Here is a 15,664-nt window from a genome sequence, read left to right as displayed (position 1 = left end):
TAAGTTGAGGGGGAAGGGAATAGATTCTCTATACAGTTTTCTAACTTCAAAATTGTATGACCCTTGAATTCTATTGAGAATAGAATCACATTAAACTTGGACCCATGGTGCCCCTTAAAATGAAAATGTCTTGGCATGATTGCCATTGTAATGTGAAAATGTTCTGAAATTAAATCAATATAGTGAAATTCTTGCTGCTCTTTCATATGCATGGTTATATTGTGTAATGTTAAACAGCTGCTGCATTCTATCACGGCTGTAACCCTTCAGTTCTGGTTGAAATGGCTCCTGTGTGTATACTGAGAAATAAGGCTAATGCATGATTCAGCACCTTTATAAATCAAAGATTCTATTACAGGCAGAAAATAGCCCAACAATAGCTATTCTATTACACTTCAGTAGCATTAGAAAAGAAGAGAATACATCAAGTGGAGAACATAGGTCCTCCCTTTTTATTCTGCAATACAATAAAATGTCTATGTGGGTTTCAGTATTTTCTTCTGTCCACAGGTTGTGCATTAACACCTTTGTTGAATGACACTGTCAAGATATACCTCTGTTTTTTCAGAATATCAGTTTTTTCTGTGCTTTGGTAAAGAAACTGACCCTACTATAGAGAATACAGGGGATCATTTTTTAAGTCTAGCTCAATTGTAGTTTTACTTTCTGGTAGCTAATAGGGAGCAACTTCACAAAATCTGAATTAGGAGAACTATATATATATATATATATATATATATATGTCATTTTGTATTTATATGTAAATGAGTTGATTTGATAAAAAAAAATTCTATTTCATGTAAAATTTTAGGGACCATGGACAAGGATAATTACCAGTGGTTGGGACTGGCCCACAGACAGTTGGACAAGAAGATCAAGAGGGCCTACCTCAGCCAGGTGCTGCACTACCACCCTGAGAAGAACAAGGCTGAGAAGTTTAAGGAGAACACCAAGGCCTGTGATGTGCTCAGCTACTGGCAAAAAGCAGGAGATCTTTGACTACTACGGGGAGGTAGATTTAAAGGGCGGTGACCTCAGTAGCCAAAGCAGTGGTGGTGCTAAGGACACCTCTTTCAACTACACATTCCATGGAGACTCTCATGTCATCTTTGCTGAGTACTTTGGTACTCTGACACCATTTTCAGGGAAGTGGAAATGGGAGGAAGGTGTGGATATTGATGTTGTGTTCTCTGGTTTTCCCCCATGGGCCTGGATGGCGCCACCAAATTGTATGTTAGCCACTCCTGCCCTGCTAAGAGAAGTAAGTCCGTCTAAGAGAGGCAAGATCCCCCACCACCCACAACTTTAGATTCTCACATGAAGAAATCTATAGCGATTGTACCAAGAAGATGAAAATCTCCCATAAGCAACCAGGCCTTTATGGAAAGAGCATTCACTGTTAAGACAAAATCTTGACCATCAAACTGAAGCAGGGGGGTGGGAGGAGGAGAAGGGACCAAATCACCTTCCCCAAGGAAGGGGACCAGATCTCCAATATTACAGTGGACTTCGTCTTTGTTTTAAAGGACAAGCCACACAATAGGATCAAGAAGATGTGGTACATATATACCATGGAATATTACTCAGCATTCAAAAAAGATAAACACATGCAATTTGCAGCAACATGGATGGCGCTGGAAGGGATCATGCTCAACGAAATAAGCCAGAAAGAAAAAGAAAAATACTGGATGGTCTCAATCATAGCAGGAATCTAGAAAACTTAAATAAGGGACCAGGAAAATGAATAACTATAAGAAAGTGAAAATCAAAATCAACAAAAAACTATGAACCAGAGACACTCTATGGGGGGTAGGGGCGGGAGGGGAGGGACTGGGGTCAAAATAAGGGGGTTGCAATTGTATGGGGAATATAAAAATAAAATTTATTATTAAAAAAAAAAAAAGAGAGAGATGGTGCTGTCATTCACCCAGCTGGGATCAGCCTTAAGGGAGTGGCTGATCTGTGTGGCTGTGGGGTCGTACAATAAACGTCCCCACTCTGGACAACAGGGCTGTACCCATGTTCAAAGATGTCATCAGGCCTGTCATGCAGCAAAGAGTTGCTGGAAGGGCCTCTTCCTACCCCAAATACCCAAGGCACGGGGACCTTGTTATTGAAGCATTATTTCCAGAAGGACAACCTAGATGTCGAGAATTGATTTTGAGCAGTTTTTTTCTGATGCAGCCACCTGTGTTCCCCAAGCACTGACCAGGGACCTTTCCAGACTAAAAGGATTTCTGGTATGTTCTACCAATTGTGGGCTTCTGAGAAGATGGGAGGGTCCAAGATAAAACAAATTCTATTTGCTATAAACTGCTGAATGTTTTCTAGAGAATATGTTACTATTTTTCAAAGTTGTGCACTAGACTTCAGAGGTTTCACCACCAGTGATGAGACAGCTGGTGGTGGGGACAGCAGGCATAGGGATCTCAGTCTACCTATTGGCTCCTGTGCCTTCCTGAGATGGGTCAAACCCTCTTCCTCCAGGCACTGGGCAGGGACAAAAGGGCAGCTCCACAGCTGGTCTTGACCCTTTTGCTCACAGCTGTTGTCTGTTTTGTGGTATCCTCCTGCCACCTTTGTTTCCAAACCCGACTGCACTCAATTTCAATTGTGTGAGCAGTTGGTGCTGCAATCTGTATTTTTTTCCCATGCTTCTCTCTTCTTCTGAGAAATCGTGTCTTTTCTCTGGCACTCTCAAATTGAGAGCCTAGACTATTTTTGCAGAACTGCCTGGCAGGCACCCACAAGCAATACCTCTAGTCCAGCAAGGCCAAGGGAACAGAACTTTAGTAAGTGACTTGCATGGCTTCCTTTCCCACCAGGGGCCTTGGTAAGAACCGGGAACCCACCCAACTCCTAGTTCTCAGTTTGAGTGCACTGATTTATGGGTGACTCCCTTTCTGCAAGGCAATCTTTTGGCACACCTAAGATTGCCCAGTTGCCCAGGTAATTTTTTTGTTTATTTGTTTCATGGACTCTGGACTCTTTCAAGGGGATATGATCGTTCTGAATCTTGCACAGTCCTAGACATAATCCCTTCTGATAAAGGGGTTTTTTTGCTTCTCATTACAGGAGGGCTATGGAATGTCTGCAAATATGTTTTTGCAATTTTGTGTAAACTTGGTGTGCACTCAAATGAAATCTGTCCACGCAGCTGCTGCTCTCTGTACAGGGAATTCAGAAGGTACCTTGGGGTGGGGGGAATTAGAACAAGTGCTTGTTCACTGCAGGCCAGTCTGGTGCTTACTTAGATATATTGTAAGTCACCACTGCCAACAGTGACAGCATTAAAGACTGATGCTAAACCTAAAAAATAATAATTTGTTAAGGTGCAAAATGATCCTAAAGTCAGTATTGCTGCATTGTATCCCATTCTTCCTACAGTCCCTGGACTATGTTTATCTATGGAGAAGAGTTAGGGATTTATCCTTAATGTTTCCTCTAGCATTTTAAGAGGACAAGCGTGGACTTTACAACCAGAGTAAATTAAAGCTCACTGTTTAAAATCAACAACTGTAGGCCCCATATATAGTAACTTGAATAACTCACTTCACCCCAGTATGTCATGACTTTTCCGAAAACCCAGTATCTACTTTCTAAATATATAAATGTTTGTGCACTCTTTTTTTCTCCTTTGTAGCTAATATTCATGAATATAGGAACTATCTTTCCTGTACATGATCAACTTATGTTCTTATTATGAGAAGGCTAAATAATGCCTTAAAGTCAACTTAGAAAGTGGAACTTATCCACATACTGTGTCATTACAAGGGATATTCTTAGATAACAATAGATTAAAATAATGCACTTGGCGAACAGAAGCTATACTACTAGGAGCTACATAAAATTAACCCGACACATTAAAGTGGTCCCAAGTATCTAACTCTAAACAATATTTCATAAAATAGATAGCCATGAAATAATTTAATAATTTAAAACTAGAATTGACTGCACTGTTTTATTTTTGTAGTGAAATAAATCTGTTACTTCTGAAACTGGAAGAAATGACACATTAATACACCCTCAGCGAAGTAAAATCAATCCTATGGGTCATAGCTTGACTTTGTGGGTTAAAATTGCTTTCAGAGTCTTATTATTAGCACTGTGGCAGTGGAGGCTTCTAACTTCATTACCATAGAGGTAAGATTTCATTTTTTATAATGACTTGCCACTTTTCAAAATGCAAAGTTGTAAATACAGATCACTTTGACTTTCCTAAATTGAAAGAGATTGAACTTATTGTTACTAACTTGTCTCAAAGGCAAACTTTCAAGATTTACAAGTTATGGAAACACGCTTGATGAATGGATTGATAAATGAATCACTGGCACATTTAAAAATGAAATACTTTTGAAATGGGTTGCTGTGTTTATGACTGGCTCATTTTACCTTGCTTACTATCTTCTTAATTTAGATCTCCCTTGAGCTGAAGAAGAATAGATGAGGGAATCCACTTCTGTCATTTCATTTTACTGCCAAATCCATACTGCAATTTCTTTTCCACATGCTGTTTTCCAAATGTCATGAGATTAGAAGGCTGTTTGTTTTTACTCAATTTTAAGTGTTTTCTGCATATGAGAAAATGAACTGGATTATATGTGTGCAAACCTGGTGTATCTCCAAGGGAAACAATAGCAAAAATAGCTCACCAATCAACAGGTTTAAAATCTAATAGCAATGTTTTCAACAACGTTAAATCTTTTACTACGGGATTGAGCAAAGTATTCTTACCTATCCCTATTTCTTCATTCCTTTTTATTTCCATATGAAAAATGGATTTTGCTTTGATATGTTTTTTTTTATTTATGTGTGCACTAAATCAAGAAACTATATAATATAATTTATACATTCTGGGACTGATAGAATACTTTTATCAGCTCAAAACAGTACTTACATACTGCCATAACTATCAATAGAGAAATAAAGATTAGATATTACATTTAAAGTAGTATTTTTAACAAAGCCGAGTTTTCCATTCAAAAATAATTTTATCACTCCCTGTCATTCTTTAACTAAATATGTTCCTTTGAAAAGGAAAACTAAAGACATTATTTTGCTTAAATAGGATCTTTGTTTCATTAAGGAAATTCATTTCTGCTTCTCATAAAAATTTCAGCTGAACCTTGGAAAGTAGCATATACACAATCTAAAATAGAGGGGGGGGGGAAGAAGGATGTGTTTACTTTACATTTAATTTTCTTACTATAATTGTGTTTTTCCAGTTTAGGAAATTCACACTTAAACTGCATCTGCACAGCATCAAGTTGAAAAATTAATTGAAATTATCTAATCAGTTTTAGTTTGCATAGACAATCTAAGAAAAAAGTCAGTTCTTAATGTTTCATTTCAGGAAGAGATCTAACAAATTGTGATTCCCCCCCACAGAAATCTGGGCTGTTGAAGAACTGAGGTAAAGGAAGAGGATGTAGCTAGCAGACACATTGAGAAAATATTGCATTAGACGTTTGGTTCCCCCTGATCAGGAAGAAAATTGTATAATACCTGAAATTCATAACAAGTGTCAATTACGGATTTTGAAATCTATCATTTCCCCCACATTTTCTTTATGAATTTATTTGTTATTCAAATTCAACCTTGCTTCTTTGAATTATAAACTTTTTCACCAGCACTTTTTTCTGCCTTATCTTCTATAATCATGGTGTCTTTTTAGGACTACTGGACATGAATGTCAAGATTACTTACTGTAGTCAGCCAATCCATACACCTTGCTGTCAGGCTGCATTTCCCAGGATGCACATACAGGTGTTGTGCGGACTAGCAGCTTCCCACCTCTATCTCAAGGATAATTGCTTTTTCTTAACTTGCCATCTTTAGTGGTCAGTGACCATTGTCCAGGCTTCCTGCCTCATGGTCAGTCCCCATTTGTACCTGTTACTGCTGTGTAATTATTCAGAATGCTCTCTTTTACTCTATGTGAATAACACCCCCCACTCCAAAGATATTCATGGCCTAATCCCTGGAACCTGCCAATGCTATCTTATATGACAAAAAAAAAAAAAAAAAAAAAAAAAAAGTCTTTGCAGATGTGGTTAAGGTAAGGCTTTTGAGATGGGGAGATGATCCTGATCATGTGGGTGTGCCCTAAAGGCAACCAGATGTACCCTTCTGTGAGGTAAAGGAACATTTGATAGTAGCAAAGAAGAGAGGGTGATATGGAGGAGGCACCTATTAGAGTTATGCTGCCATATGACAGGAATATTAGCCACTACCAGAAGCTGGAAGGGACAAGAAACAGATTTTTCTATTAGAGACTCTGGAGGGAATGTGGCTCTGCCAACACCTTGATTTCAGATCAGTAAAACTGATACAGGACTTCTGATGTCCCGGAAATGTAAGAGAACAAATAACTTTTTTGGGAAGTGGTAGGGGGAATGACATTTATTTATATTATATTATTTTGTATTGAGATATCATTGCATATGATTTAGGATCACATCACACCCACCACCAAGTCAAATTTATGGTCATTTGTTACTACAGCCACAGCAAACGAAAACATTATCCAGTTTCCCATTGTATCTTTCTGTCAGCTACTGTACAATTTCTTGACAGTTCTTATAACCTAGTCTACCCATTTCATTTTACTCTCAACTGATGAATATAACATCTATTTGATCACTAAATGGACATGTTTAGATAAGAAATCTCTTAAGATATGGCCTCCAATTTACCCATAATCTGCTTGAGTATTAATATTCACCACCCATTTGTTGCTCTTAGAGGAAGAACAGATAGCCTCAAACTTGTGCCCTTGAGTCAAGGCCCCCTATACTTTCTTGCTTTTTGATAATCTATGATCTTTAAGAATTATTTTCCATCTCTCCAGCTGCCTATTTCCTGTTTTAAGTCTGTAAACATACCCACATACTCACACAAATATACTCAAATAACCTTTGATCCTCAAATACTTCTTATATATTGGCACCAAAATGTTTCACTTTTTGTTATAAGAACTATTTTTTTTTTTTTTTATATAGAGGCATGCTTTATTTATTTGTTTGCTGGTTTCTTTGTTTGTTTTGTTTATACATGCACTGGGTACAGTCAGAAGCGCGGGAGGGCGAGAGAATTCACCAGAGCCAGAGCGGGGAGCAGAGCAGGCAGAAGGACCGAAGTACACTGCTGAGGGGAGCAGCGGGCGGCAGGAGAGGTCTGCGCGCCATGTGGGACCCTCCTCCGGTGGCCGGGGAGCAGCCGGGGATCGAACCGGCGCCGCAGAGGCCGCGCGCAGCTTCGCAACCCAGCGCTCAACCGCTGCGCCACCGGGGAGGCCTATAAGAACTATTTTTAATTATATTAAATTATATATAATATACATATATAGTTCAAACATTCAAATAGCACATTATGGCTTATTAAAAAAAAAAAAAACTCCTATTCTTGCTTTCAGCAGTGATCACTTCCAGTTCTCTTAGTGTGCAATAATATGTGTATATAGGTCTCTGTGGCCAGTTCCTGGCATCGAACTCCTAAATTCCTTGGAATTTCCTGGGTGATGGAAGCGTTCTTTTGTTTGCATGAGGTAATACTTGGTGGGCTTCTAGATAGCTTCAGGACTGGGACTAGTCACTAGAAAAACCAAGCCATGACTTGATGCCTGGAACTTTCAGCTTTACCTGCTATCCTCTCGGAAGGGGAGACAGGTTGGCGGTTGAGTTAATTAAAAATCATGCATACTTACATGCTGAAGTCTCCATAAAAATCCCCATAGTAAGGAGTGTGGGAGTTCTACACTGTTGATCACCTCTACATGTTGAGGAAGTGGTGCACCACAACTCCACAGGGATAGAATTCCTATGCTTGGAATCCTCCAGACTTCATCCTGTGTATCTCTTTTCTGCCTGTTCATTCGTAGCTTTTAAAATATCTTTTGTAATAAATCAGCAGTAGTAAGTAAACCATTTTCCTAGCTTCTATGAGCCATTCTAGCAAATTACTGAACCAGAGGAAAAGGGGTCATGGAAGCTCTGATTGGTAGCCAAGTCTGATAGAAGTTGCGAGTATCCTGGGGGCCTACGATTTGCCATTGACATCTGGAGTGGAAGACAGTCTTATGAGCCCTTAACCTGTGGTGTCTGGGCTAACTTGTTAGCTTCAGAATTGAATTGAATTGCATGACCTTCAGCTAGTGTTGGAGAACTGGTTAGCGTTGGAAAAAACCCAAAAATCTGGTGTCAGAAGTATGTGTGAGTAAAGAAAAACAGTGCATTTTCCCCTGGCACATACTTTACAACTCTTCTTGATTTATCAGTTTAGCAAGTACTCACAACTTGTAATTCCAAAGTTGGGTATGCTGATCAATCTCTATTTTTTTTTAAAGATTTATTTTATTTATACAGGAGCTGGGGTACAGGCCAGAGGCACAGAGGAGGGTGAGAGGATTCACCAGAGACAGAGTGGGGAACAGAACAGGCAGACTGACTGAAATACACTGCTGAGGGGAGCAGCAGGTGAGACAGGGGGAGGTCTTCCATGCCATGTGGGTATCTCCCTGGCCGGCTGGGAATCGAACCCATGCTGCAAAGGCTGCAGACAGCTTCAGAGCGCTGTGCTCAACCCGCTGCGCCACCAGGGAGCCCCTCTATTTACTTCTCTACTTACAAATTCTGTCTTTCTCTGCTCTGCTCTGTGCCCTGGGAGGATGAACTCTATGGACTGGATCACCAGGGTCCCCTTGACTTTGACTTACTGCATTTTTGTCAATGACAAGTATTGACAGCAGATCTAAGAGCAGGAATAGAGTGAGGTCAGGTGTTTATTCCTCCTCCCTGATGGTCTTTCCCTGAGATTAGAATTTAATAGTTGCCATGTTCCCCTCACTAAGGCTACAACTTGTTGTGGGGGTGGTTTTCCACACCTATGCTTTGCCAGTTCCAGTAACCTGACTCTCACCTTTGTCACCTTTTGTAAGGCTGGGAGTAGCTTCCTATTATTAGTTTCTGGGAGTACATTATCATCTCTGGGGCTCCGTAACCTTTCCCTCATCTCTATTTCTTACACACTTAACTCTCCTTCCACTTTTTCACATAACTAAATAAATTACTTATTTACTAATTAGGATATAAACAGAAAAATAAAACCTTAAAGAAGTATTTAAAGAGGAGTTCATTCAGGTAATTGATTCCTCAGCTGATGGATTAGTTGGGAATCCAAAACTGGGGGGAGATGGGAAAACACAGTGATTAGTATCTGTGAAAGCAATTACCCCCACCGAAAGAAGGACAAACAGTAGTGTTACTAGGGTCCAGGGCCTAAAATCATTTGTATCTGCTGGAAACATGGCAGGACTTTCTGGAAGTGTTGGGGGAAACAGAACGTCTTAAATGAACTCCACCCACTAATGATTTACTGACCCACCCACCTCCATGCCAAAGAACTCGCAGGTGCAAAGGACTACAACTCCCATCATGCCTTGAGTCTGTCATGACTCTTGACTTCTTGAAGGGGGGATTGCTGGGAACTAGGGTGGAATTAAGCAGCCATGCTTGATATAAGACTGAACACATGGGGGCCTGCAGGAGTCTTTTTTTTTTTTTTAATTTGTTTTATTTATTTATTTATACAAGCACTGGGTACAGTCAGAAGCGCGGGAGGGTTAGAGAATTCACCAGAGCCAGAGTGGGGAGCAGAGCAGGCAGAAGGCCCGAAGTATACTGCTGAGGGGAGCAGCAGGCGGCAGGAGAGGCTGCGCACCATGTGGGACCCTCCTCTGGTGGCCGGGGAGCAGTCGGGGATCGAACTGGCGCTGCAGAGGCTGTGGGCAGCTTTGCTACCCAGCGCTCAACCGCTGCGCCACCGGGGAGGCCCTTGGTTTTGACTACCATCCACTTGCACCCAGGGTCCCAGCTCAGACAGCATTACCTGTAGGACATATTGAACGATTAATCTCTTTCTCTTTCTCTCTCTCTGCACTTCCCCTATTCTCTTCTCCCTAGTAAATAAACCTTTTATTAACCTTTCTCTGTGTGCCTGCCCTTGGGTCTTGTTCTGAGTTTTTTTTTTTTTTTTTTTTTTTTTTTAAGCTGCGGGTGAGGACTCACACCCAGGCCATACCAATTTCCCTTTGGGGTTGCCCTATAACAGAAGGGCTACTGAGAAAAGAAGAAGATGCCAGAGAAATGTGATCAAGCACAGAGGGATGAGAAGAAACTTATATTCTCTCTACTTCTTACCTTCACTTTCCTTTAGTGCCTCCTACTGACAGAAACTACTTGCAAGCCAGAGGACAATAAAACTTGGAAATGTAATCTGTAGGAGTCATATCTCTGAGACACAGGAATATCCCAGGGAAATTCTGGGGCATTTGAACTCTTTTATGTAGGCCACCATTCAGTTCAGGCTTTAGTATGCTGTTAAGTCCACATCCAGTTGCTTCACTTTGATCATTAAATGCCAAATCTAGATAAGATATCCCATCCTGATAAATTTTACCTGATTTATCCTTGTGTTCTTTTTGCCTCTATCCAGAAAATTTAAAAACCCATTCTCCCAATACTTCCTAAATTCCTGGTTACACAAACTAGCAAGAATTAGCAATTATATTGCTTGCAAGTGGGATCCCTTCCCTAGATCTTAAAGTTCTTCCTTGGGCCATGCTAGTACCTCAAGGGCAATAGAGAGGCAATTTGAATCACACTGAGTTTGTTTTTTGAGGAACTTTCTTTTGTAAGACAAGAGCTTTTGTGAAGTCATTAAAGATTCTTGTTTTTTTCCTTTCAAACAGCTTTATTTTGAATAATCAGAAATTGCAAAAAAACCTGAATGTTCATCAACAGCTGGTAAACAATTGGAGTATGTCCATACACAATGAAATAGTACTCCGCAACCACAAGGAATAACCTATCGATAGTCTCAACAACAAAGATTAATCTTAAAACAATAATGCTTACTGAAAGAAGGTACACCAAAAATAAGGCCAGGGTGGGAGCAAGGTTGGAAGGGGTATAATGGATGGTGGTGGATGTTTTGTTTTTATTATTGTGGGGTTTTGGGTCTTAAAAAATGAAAACTAAAAAATAAATAAAACATCAAATACATTAAAATCCATGAGGTTATAATTATAGTAAAAATCTTAAAACCTCAAGGGTCACTTTGGAGGATGGTAGTGACATCCCATCCTGTTTTGAAAACTAGAAAATAAAGGGAAAAATCAGCATTTAGGCTGCCTTTCCTGTACTGTGGACTAAATAAATAGTAGATGAGGGAAAGTTTCTCTGTATTACCTCAGCTAATAAGTAAAATAAGAATAATAAACTTAGAATATCATCACTTGCAGCCATAAAAAATTAATGAACACAGGCACTGACATCAATGGCTGCTAATGACACAAAAAGAGAGACACACATATGAAAAAAAAAAATTATACTCTACTACACTTATATATCAAACTAGAAAATGCAATGTACTGTGAAATAAAACAAATTAATGGTTGCATGGGGATAAAGGATCAGGAAGGGAAGAGAAGAAGAGATTATTAAGGAACATGAACAAACTTTAAGGGGAAACCATTCATTACCTTAACTATCGTAATATTACAGGTATATACATATGTCAAAATTTATCAAGTTTATCAATTTAAAAAGGGTATTTTATTTTTGAAAGCTCTGTTTTCTGTAATATATAATTAAACCTATTTTAGGATTTTTAAGTGAAACAGTATTTACCAGAGTTAACTTTACTGAGCGCTAAGAGGATTTTTCTCCTGTTTTTTCTTAGATGATAAATGCTAACCTTATTTATTATGGTAATAATATTGCAATATATATATAAGTCAAATAATTATGCTAAACACTTTAAACCTATATGTCAATTATATCACAATAAAACTGGGAAAAAAAGGTTTAAAACTTTGGAAAGTCGAAACATAAAATTTGTATCTTTACCCTTAATGCACATGAATGTCAGGAAGGATGAAGACATTCTATACATTAAATCAAGAAATATATCACTTGTATTTCCCACTTAGCCTCTGTAGGCCTACGCCTGCCTGCCTACCAGATTTTAAGATTTATTTATTAATGCATTTACAAGAACTGGGGTGTAGGCCAGAGGTGCAGGGGGTGAGAGGATTTACCAGAGACAGAGTGGGGTACAGAACAGGCGGATCTACAAAAAACACACTGCTTAGGGGAGCAGCCGGTGATACAGGAGAGGTCTGCTGCACTACAAGGGTCACTCCCTGGCCAGGGATAGAACTCGTGCTGCAGTGGCTGGAAATAGCTGAGGGCTGAGACTTCAACCCCTGCACTACCAGGTAGGCCCTCCCTGCCTACCGTATTTTAAACTTCACAGGGGCAATAACTTCTGGGTAGGTCTCAGCAGGTGTTGGGCAGTGTGAGACATCCTCTGGGGGGAAAAATAACTTAAAGGAAACAATGGAGATTCTCATGCAAATTAACCCTTTAACAAGGTGAGCTTAGGGCTCATAAGAGACCTTCATTCACAGTTCATAAAATCAGTCCCACAAGGCTAACGACTGTCAGAAAAGGCCATAGCCAGCATTGCCAATTAGGCCAGATTATACTGAGAATACAAATTATACCATACTTCTGTTTTCTCTGAGGCACATAAAGCTTGGGCGCCCCATAAAAGGTGTTCCTCCCTTCAATGCTGGCAAAGCCCACATATTGTTTCCCCCTCAATCAGCCCCACACAGTGAATAAAACAGAGTAAAGACTTTAACAATATGGCTTTTTTCAGTGCACAAACCAATCAGGATAGGGAAAGCAGTTCCAAGTTCCAAGATGGGGTGATGTAGAGAAATCTATGTCAGCTATCTCATATACAGTCAATGCTGTCCATAGAAAATGGAAACCTCTGGAAAACTGTAGCAGATTCCCGTTCAACTCTTTTTAGCAGAAACTAAGTCATATCTACAATGATACCACCAGGGGGAAGGGAATGAGGATCCCCTTTGGGTTCAGATCACTCATAATTCCAGGAAATAGGAGAGTGGAGGTTTGCCTTCCCAAGTGCATTGGGATGACTGACACACAGTCGGGGTCCTGATGGCTGGTAGAAGTAAGATAATTTCTGCAACAGATACTGAAAAGTTAAAGCCCAGGCAAAGGCCCTGGGAAGGTTATACAATGTAAAGTTGCTCCTGAAAATTTACCACCAACTTGGTTCTTATAGTTATCTGCCCCCTGAAAACATGAAGTTCAATTTCTGGTGGTTGTTTATGTTACAAAAGCTACTTGTAGACCTTTTCTCTTTTGTGTGTTGTGCTATGCTGAGCAAGAAGGAAATTAGTGCGAATGTTCTGGTGCTAAACAAACTGAAAAGATGCAGCTCAAGGATCATCAAAGGCCTTTTTTTTGGTATGAGCTTTTATGTGCCAGGCTTTGTGGGAGTATCTTCCCCAGGTGTTCCGATATCCATTGGGCACTCAAGATCTTGCTCCAGTGTTATGTCTCTGGTGGATGAGGCTGGAGTTGCCTCCAAAGAGTTTTCTGTCATCACTTCACCCATAGACTCTGTTGTGGTGTGAATTTTCTTGTGCTGAATAAGGTGGGGATGAGGAATGTAAGTTTTCCCACATACATCGCAAGCCCAAGGCCTTACTTATTCCACTGTGAATTCTCTTGTGTATTTTAACATAGGAATTGTGGCTAAACATCTTCCCACAGTCATCACACACACAAGACTTTTCCGCAGTGTGGCTTCTGTCGTGCTCAACAAGTGCATCTTTACGGACAAAAGCTTTTCCACAACTGCTGCATATATGAGGCTTTTCTGCACTGTGAATTTTCTGGTGCCGAATAAGTGAGTCTTTGCAACAGAAGGATCTCCCACATTCACTGCACTCAAAAGGTTTAGCTCCAGTGTGTGTTCTATCATGTTGAATATGGTGGGATTTTCTGATAAAAGATTTCCCACATTCAGCACAATCATAAGGCCTTAATACTGCATGAGAGCTTTCAACCCCCATAAAGTGAGGATCAACTAATTTTCCACCATTACCCAACACAGAATGTGATTCTTTGCTGTGTAGTAATATAGAGGAGCTGTGGTGAGAGGCTGCCCCACATTCGCTGTTGTACTCATAGGGTTTCTCTTCCCTGTGAATTTTCTGGTGTTGCTCAAGTCTGTCTTTGTGGCTAAAAGCCTCTCCACATTCACTGCACCTGTAATCCCTATGGCCAGTATGAAAAGTCTCCTTACTCTCAGCACTCTTGGATGACTTCTCTGCATTTTGAATTGCCTGGTCCTGGTCAAGTACAGAGTTGGCCAATAAGTTCTCTACACCCTCCCTGCAAGGGAGGTACATGTGGCTCTCTGCTGAGGCCTGGCCCTTTTCCTTTCTAGAGAATGTCTCTACATTCTTCTGCTTCAGGATGTGGTTACTTTGTGTGGTGACCCAGAATGTTCTCTCACATGAGTCACATGGGTATGGTTGCTGCCAAGGGGATGTCTCCTGCTGACCACTCAGATGCAAAATCTCTCTCAAGATTGAGTCACACCTATTACATGGGTGGCCCTTTTGGGTGCAAGGACCCACCTTGAGGGTTCTCAGTTCTGACACAATTATAGAAGAACCCTGCTCAGAGGGCTCTTCATCCTTCAGTCTATGTCTATGCGAACAATCAGAGCCAGCCCTCCCTTCAGTCACTTCTACCTTGGCTGGAGCTGTTTACTGTTTGATGAACCCTGGGCTTTCTCGATGGTTCCATGGGCTCACTGTTTGGCTCCCTGGGTGCTCTCTCTGACTCTGGCTGGGGAATTATATGGTGTCTGGAAAATGGAAGCCTCAGTGACAGCACCAATACGAAGTTGTGCAGCATAACACTACAGTACAAGGCTCTCTGTGAGTCATCAAGTAGCTCCCATTCTTCTCTAGTGAAGAACAGGACCACATCTTCCAAGGTTACAAGACTCTGGGAGGGATCCATCTCTTCCCCTGCCACAGCCTCTGCCTCCTCAGCCACTGCTGCCACCACTTCTTCCTCAGCCACCTCCCCGACTCCTGCTGTTGCCCCAGCAGCATCTTCCATGATACCAATACCCAGTGACGGCAACCCGCGAGGGCCAAGCCTCGAGGGCCAAGTCGCGAGGGCCAAGCCGTGAGGGCCTGCCCAAGCAGGGTGGAAGTGGAATGGTCTGCACAGTCAGGGACAAGAAATCTCACTTACACAGAGTTGAAATCAGTATCACAAGGCTCCCACATCGCACAGAGAAAGGATTCAATCTTGAAACTAAACTCTGTCAGGTACGAAAAAGCCACGAGAAAAACTGCCAGAGACGGCACCTCTGCCTAGCTTTCCTCACAGCTTCTTCCCCTCCCCCACGCCACGCACCAACTTATGCACAACCGGAAATCCAGATGCAGTCCCTGCCTGTGTGGGCCGGAAGTCCCGCCCCACGTTGCCTGCGTGATTTTTTTCTCTTTAGCCTTAGCGTGGCGGGCTCCCTTATATTGGAGAGAGGGGCAGGGAGGCTTTGGTTGGCAAAGACGACAACGTAATTTTAAATTTCCGACTTCTTAGCTTCAATCAAGTCTGTCCAAATCCACTTCAAATTTCATAATACTGTTCATTCCACCTACACTTGATAATGTGTTGAAATTATGAATTAGCTTTTTTAATGTATTTCATTGCTGCTATTAATATATTTTTCTGTGTTGATCTTGTATTCAGGCACT

General features: G+C 40.9%; 1 protein-coding gene and 1 pseudogene across 1 annotated transcript; one reads left to right on the top strand and one right to left on the bottom strand.

The window, feature by feature from the left end:
• The first annotated feature begins 816 nt into the window (after positions 1-816).
• LOC119245716 (dnaJ homolog subfamily B member 1-like) lies at positions 817-2,208 on the top strand (annotated as a pseudogene).
• Positions 2,209-13,486: 11,278 nt separating this feature from the next.
• LOC119245715 (zinc finger protein 3-like) lies at positions 13,487-14,293 on the bottom strand. The gene has a single exon (XM_037511689.1). The coding sequence runs from the start codon at positions 14,291-14,293 to the stop codon at positions 13,487-13,489; it is 807 nt and encodes a 268-aa protein (XP_037367586.1).
• Between the last annotated feature and the right edge of the window lie 1,371 nt (positions 14,294-15,664).

Source organism: Talpa occidentalis, unplaced genomic scaffold (genome assembly GCF_014898055.3).
Source record: "Talpa occidentalis isolate TD23 unplaced genomic scaffold, MPIMG_talOcc4v2.1 talOcc4.15, whole genome shotgun sequence".
Lineage (NCBI taxonomy): Eukaryota > Metazoa > Chordata > Mammalia > Eulipotyphla > Talpidae > Talpa > Talpa occidentalis.
The sequence above is the reverse complement of the archived record's forward strand: the minus strand, read 5'-3'. Positions and strand labels throughout refer to the sequence as shown.